The sequence below is a fragment of the Rhineura floridana genome, chromosome 5, assembly GCF_030035675.1.
Source record: "Rhineura floridana isolate rRhiFlo1 chromosome 5, rRhiFlo1.hap2, whole genome shotgun sequence".
In the NCBI taxonomy this organism is placed as follows: Eukaryota; Metazoa; Chordata; class Lepidosauria; order Squamata; family Rhineuridae; genus Rhineura; species Rhineura floridana.
In genome coordinates this window covers 159641318-159651117 of record NC_084484.1, presented here as the reverse complement: position 1 = coordinate 159651117, position 9800 = coordinate 159641318, and the positions used below count along the sequence as shown (strand labels likewise).

Sequence of the window (9800 nt, the reverse complement as noted above, 5' to 3'; positions counted from 1 at the left end):
TGTCATGACTGGAACACATATGCGGCCAGTCTATGTCCAGGTAGTTGAAGTCACCCACTACTACATAGATTACTACTTACATTACTAAGATTCTTAGCTTTCATTTAAAAAGAGGAAGTTGCTTGCCCTTATGACAAAAATGCACTTGAGACGATGAGCAGGAAATGCCTAATGAAATCTTAGGAGTCAGAGGGGAGTTGCTGAACCTGATCTTCAGTGACCTACATGTAGCTGCTTGCTCAGGGCCACCCCAAGACATTTTAGCGCCAGAGGCCAAGGACAAGATGTCAGCCTCCATGCTCATTCCATATACAGAAGCTGTCAGATAGGTAGCTGAAGTTCACTTAAACACTGGCAACAGAACAACATTCTCCACTACAACAGGCTCACTTAGGGGATGCGGAGGAGGCTGCATGGTTCACACAGCTCCAAAACCTTGCTGCTGCCTTTCACCTCCCAGCATCTGCTGCCTGCAGTGGTTGCCTCAATCTACTTAATTGGGCCAGCCCTGTCACCAATTACTGCTGTTGTGATTAGGCACTTTGCTTATCTTCAGCTTTACACAGGATTGTCACAAACAGTATTTGTTTGCATTTCATTGCCATTTGGCCCCAATTTTCCAACTCTCTCTCTCTCTCTCTATACCTGTCAACTAAGGATAACAGTTCATGCTCCTTATGAAGTAGACTCAGTCTAGACTACAAAAGCTGATGCCGTAACAAATTTGTTTGTCATTTAAGAGTTGCTTTGTTTTTTGTTGCAACAGGCTAAAGTGGCTGCCTCCTGAAGCGTCTGCATGGAGGGATTAACAGACATTATATTTTAAAAGTTAGAAAATTGTGCTGCTGCTGCATTTTTATCTTCCTAGTTATGCATTGCACTTGCAACTCTGAATCTGCAGAGGTCTGGGAACTCTGAGCTTCACTGCTTGGAATCTGTGCATGCAGCATATGAGAGAGAGAGAGAGAGAGAGAGGGCTTATCCAAACGGAGCGGGATAATCCACGGTTTCCATATTCGGTTTGTCATCTGATAGTCCTCACTTTGCCTTTTAGTTCGCTCTTTCCCAATTAAAAAAACCACATTTTTGCACCCGCACGCAGCGGTAAGACCCCTACATTCTTTTCGCTTTTTCAAAGCTCCGCCTCTAAACCCTCCCCCTATCAACCAATTGGTTTGCAAAAAAATTACGTATGCTCCTCTCCCCCTTTTCAACTAAGCACAATATGGCTGTAAAGGAGTTCTCGCCTCGGAAGGAAAGGCTGCTGGTCGGTTTCACGCCTGCCTTGTTTGTATTTGCGATATTACACTTAAACAAATGTATGCTTTTCTGCCTTTATTGATATTTAAGGAGATACACACGCTGGCAATTGCACTTATTTCTCCAAAACAGCAAGAAACTGTCACCCCCCCTTCTCCCTTTCCTTCCCACGAAATTGACAAAGCTTTCTGGAGCAGGCTTGAAACTGACCAGCAGCCCTTTTCTTGTTTGTACACTTAAACAAATGTATGCTTTTCTGATTTGAAGCAAAAACCCCAGTGAGTAGAATGAAATTGACAAAGCTTTCGGAGGCAGGCTGAAACCGACCACCACCCCCTTTCTCGCTTGCTGTGCATTGCAGATCTCACCCAGAGCGGCCGCCCAGTTTGCAGGCTGGCAAAGAATAAAATGCATCTGCGCAGTAGTTGCAGACCCCCCCCAACACCCCACCATTGCAATGATTGGTTCAATTTTCCCGGGCTTATTCTTGCACATGCGCAAAAGTGCAGATACGTGATTGGCTGGAATGAGGAGAAGAGGCAAGGGGAAACGCCCAAGAACCACCCATCAGCTGTAAAGTCCGCGGTATTGCATCCTAACTCCTGAAGGCACAGCGGATGACTTCCGATTTTAAACAGCAAATCGCATTTTTGCCGGTATTGCAAGGATTTAACCCGTGAAAATGCATAACAGCGTGAGATGTCATTTGGACGACCGAAAAATAATGAACACACATAGCGGGCATGTCACACATTTTGCAGTCGTCTGGATGAGCCCAGAGAGAGAGAGAGAGAGGTAAAAGGGAAAGGAGATCCATCTGTTGCATAACAAGAGGTCTCACTGAACCAGAGCAAATAACAGAAGGAAAGAGGCGGCGGCGGCGGCGGCAGAAGCCAGGCAGAAGTCCCACAGGGAAGGGTGGTGGAGATGGTGGTCCCACAGCAGCAGCACAGCAGCAGCAGCAGCAGCAGCAGCAGCAGCAGCAGCAGCAGCCTCTCCTTCCCTTGGGCGATGGTCTCTTCTTCCTGCAGGCACTAGAATCATAGAATAGTAGAGCTGGAAGGGGCCTACAAGGCCATCGAGTCCAACCCCCCATAAGGTCCCCTTATGCCAGAGAAATGACCTTCTAGGTGTTGTACAACTGCAACTCCCATCAGCCCTGACCATTGGCCATACTGACTGGGGCTGATGGGAGTAAGAGTCCAATGATATAAGGAGGGGCAACAAGTCTTGACATTGTTATACTGGATATGTAATTTTAGTGCTTTTTATTATGCATTTTTATTTTTCATAGTGGGCCACTTTAAGTCATACTTTAAGAGAAAGGCAGGGAGTATATTAAATATAATATAAGAGCTTGGAAAAGTTACTTTTTTGAACTACAACTCCCATCAGCCCAATCCAGTGGCCATGCTGGCTGGGGCTGATGGGAGTTGTATTTCAAAAAAGTTTCTTTTCCAAGCTCTGTCTAATATATGTTATAAAATTAATACTGCTAGTATTATGTCAACTATATACGCACTAAATGAGTCTAAGGAACTTGTCAGTAGATGTTCAGGGGTTATATCCCTTATTTTTTCACCCCAAATGTAATTTCCTATCTCTGAACACAATTTCCCCTAACTCCTCTTCCTGATACTGTCTACTTGCTGCAAGTTTTTCACTTCCTGAGGTGTCTCCCAGGCAGGAAAACACTGCAAGAGAATTATAGAAAGGGCTAGGGTAGAAGCAATGGGACAATCAATCATGTTTGCATATAAAGAGGGATTGATGGCTTACTTTAACAGTAAAAGTGCAATTCTGAACCCTTCCTCCTTCCACCGAACCTCCCAGAATTTATTGATCCTCCCATTTTTTCCTCAGTGCCAAATCTAGACCAGAAGTGATCAAAGAAGGGAGGGAAGACACTTTATATATGAACAGAACAGACATGAGAAAAGAAAGACATGCCTGCCAATGTCCTGTCCAGTTTGGTCCTAAGATGGCTTTTCAAAAGGGATCCTTTCACAGAAAGGCTGGAGTTGGGCGGAAAATCTTTTTATCATAAATTCTTTCAGAATGTGGAAGAAATGGAAACACATATTCCTGAAGGAAGCATATCCTTTGTTGCCCCTGTTGATGCATCTTCATTTCAGAGTGAAGATAAACATGTACAATATAAGCTGTGGTGGATACAAAAGGCCTTTACAGACTACTTGACTGTTATGAAAACAGGACTCCCATAACTATTCATTAATCACAGGACAGATTGCAGGGAGCAAATGCAAACTGGCTATTTTTACAGCAAGCGCATAATCTCCTCAATAACAAAAACAGTTCAAGAAAAAATAAATATGGAATTAACCACATCTGAGGAATTAATGTAGAGATTCAGATTTAATACAACAGGTTTGGTTATAAAATTGTTTCAATTACTCATAAGTGTAGAAACAAATGTCACTGAAGAAATTAGAAAGGCATGGGGAAAATATTTAGAAATCCAAATATCACAAGAAAAATAGGATAGATTATGAGAGAAACATCCAATAAAATCTGTTTCTGCACAAATGAGATAAGGAGCCCCAAAACATATACACAAAACATCATCCCAGTTATGAGGTTAGCTCATATAGCAAAACAATGCTCATCAATTTGTTGCAGCAGATGGAGAATGAACACATATATGTTGTGGCACTGTACAAAAATGTAATGGACTTCTGGACTTTGTTATTTATAAAATTTGAAACAATAACTAATCAGCACGGGTGTAGTCATTCAGGGTCTCGCGGGGGGGGCTAGACCCCTTTCCTTTTTGGGAGCAGGGACCCAGCAGTGTCCCTATGTCTCCAGCTTCCTATGAGCCAATCAGCATGAAAAGGGAGTGTGTTAGCCACTGAGAGGAGTTTTCTAATATGCTTCCTTGTCCTTTCCTGCCAGTTGGAGCTAAACAGAGTGAAAGGAAGTGAGTCAGCCACTCCTTTCGTGCTTAAAAAAAAGGATGGGAAGGGCATGGCTCTGACTATCATGAAGGGAGCCTTCGCTTCTGAATTTGCCACTACACTACTGCCAATCAGAGAATATTATTAAGTCCATCTCTAGCTGTATATATCTAGGACATTGAAAACAGTAGTGTTAAGTCAGGAACCCTCATTGGTACCATGCTATGTGTCATGAGACCAATCATTGCACAGTACAAGAAACTCACAGCTTTTTTTTAACAAGAGGCAAGTGGTGTGAAAAAAATCTGACAAAAACTCACACATCAAAAGAAAGTAATAAGAGGACGAGCAAAAGACTTAGATTTATTTTATTTTATTTGCCACATGAATAGATTTCACTTTCTTCATGAACACCACCCAAACCTGAACAATATAATTTTAAAGGTTTGGAAAGAGATTAAACTTACTTTTCTATTATTAAAAATGTATTTTTCCACTTTCCAAAAGGAGGTAAACTGATGGTTTTCAAATTAGCCACCACAAATTTCCCATTTCCTCCTTCTGAAAAGAAAAAGAGCATTACATAAAAATGTAAATTATGTCCTCTGACTGAATATAGAATAATTGATGCAAGATAATACCTGCAAGCTGTATAAATGATGTATTGTTCTGAAGTTGTGTTTGTAAACAACTCTTTTCTAATGTTTCAAAGTCCCCTTCCTTATGTCTCCCTGTCTTGCTCCCCATGGTGTAACAACACAGTGATTTAAATAGCTAGCGAAAACCTTTTCAGCAGTGAATCTACTTGAGAACAGATATTGTGATGTCTTGGCTTAGAAAATTACTAATCACATGGAGTGCTGGATGCCATTTTGTGTACCTCAAAGGACCCGATTAAGCTTTAGGCCCTTGTGATTGACAATCCTGATTTACAGAATCTCTTCATAATTAACCAAGGTAGGTATTCAACACTGCAAAAGAGGCAGTTTTAGTGGCGATTCCCGCAGTTCCCTGGATGCTTTGAACGTGTGTTGGGTTGGGTGGCTGACCACACTGTCTTGTGTGGAGCGTGCAGGGTGCTGAACCAGACTACTTTGCCTGCCACTGAAAACCTAAGCTTGCTGACACTTGCTTCCCTGAGTAGCTAGTACATGATCCTAACCCGCCAGAATCCAGAGGGCACTGTGGATTCCCTGACACTGCCTCCAAGGCACCAATTTTGAAATTGAAAGCTGGCACTCCGAGAGATTATGTATCTGTTAGGAGACACACGCCTCCTTCCCACAGGGCATGGGTGGCTGTGGAATCAACACATTATACAACTGAGAATTTGCAGCTTTTCTGACTCCTGAGGTGGATCCCTCTCTTTGCCTACATGTGTTTGCCCCTACCTGGTGGCACCTTTCATATTAGAAATTTAAAAAGCTGAGAGGGGTTTGGTGTGGGTTTGTAAGTTTAGATCTTGAAGTTTAGGACTTTGTCTATATGCGCATGTGTGCGGCATGTGTGTGTGTGAGAGAAAAGGTGCTTATTTGGCTGAAATTGATGTGGATTGTTCAGAGAGTATTCTAAGCAGGATTTTTGCTTTGCAGACTTGCTGGTTTGTGCAGATTGAAGTGTTTATGGATTAGGAAGGCTGTGATTTTCTGCTAATAAAGCAGTGTTTTTTGGCTGAAGCAGTTATATGGGCTGGGCAGGGATGCCAGCATTAAGACACTGGATTAGTTGAGCCTTGATCCCACAGGCAGTGGCAGCTAGTGTCCAATGGTAAGGGAAGGCAGGGAGACCAATAGTGGGTGAAGCCGGAGGAGCCAATGACAGGCACAACCAATTAATTCTAGTTTTCTCCCCAGGCCCTTCCAGACATCCTCTTTATTGTGCATTCATGATGATTTGAGCCTATGATGCTATTGAGGTGGTCACATGTGATTCCATTTTAAGGACTCTTTGTGCCTGTAAGCATTCTGGGGTGGCCACACCGTTTCATGTTCAATCAGTGTATATTCTGTAACGTGCTGCTAAAATCAAGTAACTTTTTATACCACAAATGCTGTGGTTATTTTTGTCCCGTGTTGTTCTATAGCCCCAGCAATAAATGCACTGTTATTGTGTCAAGGACATGTTGGATAATACACCAGCAGTAAAATACCAGTCTGAATCTTTCTCCCCATCTTTCTCTGTGCCGAGTTCAATAAATTCAACAAGGGTAACATTGAGACGAAGGGGGAGGGAACTGACCGACCATGCCGCCTGGGTTGGTTGCTGTAAGTAAGAAGGCAGGGAGGTGGGGGTGGCTGAGGGCAGGCTGAGGTTAGCAGAACAGTGGCCCCATTCACCTTAATGGAGCGGACCGGCTACTTTTATTATAAATGGGATTTCTTTTCTTTACGAAGAAGCATGAAGGCTTGCTTGTGATTACGGTTGGGTAAAGATGGGATTATAACTGGATTTTTAAAAAAATGTATATACTTGTTTGGCTGAAGTGAGTATGGGCTGGGCAAGGGGGGCATTCTGAAACAAACTTCTGAATGAGCGTCGAGGCTTGTTTAGCTGAAGTGATTACGCAGGACAGCACGATTAATTTTCTTAAAATGAAGCATATGAGGGAGCGTTCGGCGATGCAGCAAGAAGGGCTGAGGCGGAGTTATCGGGGAGAAGACCAGGGAGCATGTTGCTGGAGAGGACCGGCCACGCCGCCACAGGCTTTTGTCGGAGCGTGTCAGCCCTTCGCAGGTCGGCTGTGGGAGAAACAAAAACCTCACAGCGGCGGGGAGTGGCGGGAAGCGGCGCCCAGTCAGAGGCACTGGCTACGTGACGTCATCGCCCGGGCTGGCTATAGGCTGCGAGCTTGAGCTCTCCGAAGCGGCGGCGGCGCAGGTTTTGCCCGATTCGTTCACAGTGCTTTCCGCAGCCTCTGTGCAGCCGCGGCAGTTGGGGGGGTTCCTTCGCCGGCATCCCCTTCCCCCTGCGACGGGCCAGGTGAGAAACCGTGGAGGAAGGAGGGCAGCGTCTCTTTCCGCTTGCGCTCTCTGTCGCCGGGCTTTGCCTTGCTGAAAGCCCCTTTCGCAGCCTCGCCGGCCCATTCCCCTCTCGGCTCCGAGGCAAGGTCTCCCCTCTCGAACAGCCTGCGGGGTTAACTGTCGTCGGGGCAGGGGTGAAGGGTGGGAAAGAAAGCCCCAGACGATGCACGGGGTGGGCATCTGCGCAAGCCCAAACTTTGCCAGCCTCTGGAACTTGGTCAGGCTGGTTTTTAAAAAAGCCAAACCAAGCTGCTGAGTAATGTGAGGAAACGAGGTTGCCAATACAGTTTATTGAATATATTTTTATGCGTCTGTGTATCACTCTCTTCCCTATATGTTCTGTGCATGCGTGTGTTTTCTGGGATGTATGAGACAGCTAGGATTAACATAACGCAGCCCTCAGTGGCCAGGGCACTCTGGCAGTTTAAACCTCTCCATCTACTACCCAGCAGGTCTCATTCATTGTTCTAGGTACCCTCACTGAAATGTGTTTACTTTGGGGAGGGGGAGGCTGTTGCGGATGCAAAGATTAGTTAGTTTTTTGTGGGCAGGTTAAAGGGGAGATAATGGAAGGTAAGAGGGTTCTTTTCTGCAGTATCTTGTTGCTTTTCTTTTAAGGCATGCAACACTCGTTTTTATTTTTAATACAATTTTGCAGGCTGGATCTTCCTTTCCTCCTTAGCAAAGGAGAAAGAGGGGGAGGCAGTGTCTGAAGGACTGCACGAGGGCAAGGCATTCCCCGTACCGTTGCCAGCATCCCAGCTCAAGCACCTGCAGCGAAAGAGGAGGACAAGGATCCTCGTCTCTACAAAAAGCCTCCTCGATGAATGCCAAGCTTTCCAAGGAGTTGAGGCTCTCCCTGCCACCCTGCCTCTTGAATAGGACATCTGGCTCTTCAAATGCCAGCGCCGCCTGCATCACGCAAATGGGGCAGCTCTTCCAGTCCTTCTCTTCCACTCTTGTTCTAATTGTTCTGGTTGCCCTCATCTTCTGCCTGATTCTCCTCTCCCTCATTACTTTCCATATCCACAAGAGAAAGATGAAGAAACGGAAAATGCAAAAGGCTGAGGAGGAGTACGAACGGGACCACTGCAGCAGCAGCAGCAGCAGCAGCAGCACCGGTGCTGAGGCAGGTGGTTCATGTGAAATACCTCAAGGAAGAAAATCATCCAGCCTGGGAAGAACTGCCCAGGATTCTAATATCCATTGTACTTCTGATCCAGAACCTCAGAACACACATCCTGAAAGGTCATGTTTGGACACAGATACTCCAGGGCTTTTGCAAACAGTGGTATTGTCTTGATTTTATTCTTTTGTGGGAACCTCACCAAAAGAGACTGGTGTTTGTACATATTTGAGTGGTTATTATTAAAATATTGAAGATGAAGAAAAAATATTATTATTATTACTATTATTAATAAGGAAAGAACCAACCAGCCAGCCAGAATTCAAACGCATGACAAAATTGCATTGCGTTTTTCTCACTGACTTTTTGCAAAGGGAAGGATGCGTCTATTTCGTTATTTTCCTTTCAGAGGAGACAAGAAAAAGCTGCACAGTGCTACCAACTATAAAGTCATCTGCCCTGAAAGAAACAGTACAGGCAGTGCAATTGTGATGTAAATATATAAATGATTCCGATTATATAGAACAGCATATCTATGTTACCCTGCCTTTCTTTACTGGAAATTATATGTGAGTGTAATGGTATTTAAAGGACTGTTTTTAGATCACTGGCTAAGAATGAAAAAGGAGGGTGAGGTAACAGGGGGAGACATGTGGCAAAAAGAGGGAGACTTCTTCTAAACATGCATTTGGACTTCTGTCTCAGTGGCACTGGCAAGGTGAAGGAACTGGTCTTTTGGTCAATTTGCAGCAAAGCAAGAATGATCTGTCCTTTTTGTAAGGTTTGTTGTGTCAATCACTGTTCTGTCCTCTTCCCACCCACCCACTTTCTCCTTTATGACACCATCACTCTCCTTCAAGGGATTGGCTTTTTAAAAATTAATATCTGCCTCTGATTAAGTAAATCAAAACCACCAATCAATGCTGATCTCCTTTTTAGTTTTTTTTTTAAATTTCTCTCGCTTTCTCTCTCTGCAGTATTACATACCCTGTGCCCTGCAAAGCTGCGAATGCCAGACTAGTTATGCTTCTATATCTCTGTCTATTATCTGTGGGAGGGAATGGGGTTGTTACTCCACAGGAGTGTTTTGGGTTGTATCTTTCTCTGTCTCTCTTTCTCTCTCTAGGCATTTTCAATTGTAACAACTGTTTTCTTATATTAAATCTAGAATAAGATACCTTTTGTGGTGACCAAAACCAAGGTGATTGCCGTAATTTATTTTTATCATTGGATCTTTAAAAAAGTTGCTACATATTTTAGGAAGTCTATTTCATGCTTCATTTTATGCACCCTTCTCTGTATTGACTTCCTTGAGTATGCCCTTTTGAAAATTCAATTTAGTATTCGTACAATATGGAGTTGTCTTCTACTTTCTGACTGGGATATAATTTTGGCATCTTCCTATCCAGAATACTATATAGCAACAACATACTACTCATTTCCTCGTTCCTGCTCTTCTCTTATGAATCCAGATCC

The 9800-nt window shown here is 43.9% G+C and overlaps 1 protein-coding gene across 1 annotated transcript; it reads left to right on the top strand.

Annotated features, from left to right (window-relative positions):
- The first annotated feature begins 6996 nt into the window (after positions 1-6996).
- C5H11orf87 (chromosome 5 C11orf87 homolog) lies at positions 6997-9520 on the top strand. The gene is made up of 2 exons (XM_061628641.1): positions 6997-7157; positions 7857-9520. Exon 2 carries the CDS (start codon positions 8022-8024, stop codon positions 8499-8501), a length of 480 nt encoding a protein of 159 aa, XP_061484625.1. The 5' UTR covers positions 6997-7157; positions 7857-8021; the 3' UTR covers positions 8502-9520.
- The last annotated feature ends 280 nt before the right edge of the window (positions 9521-9800 follow it).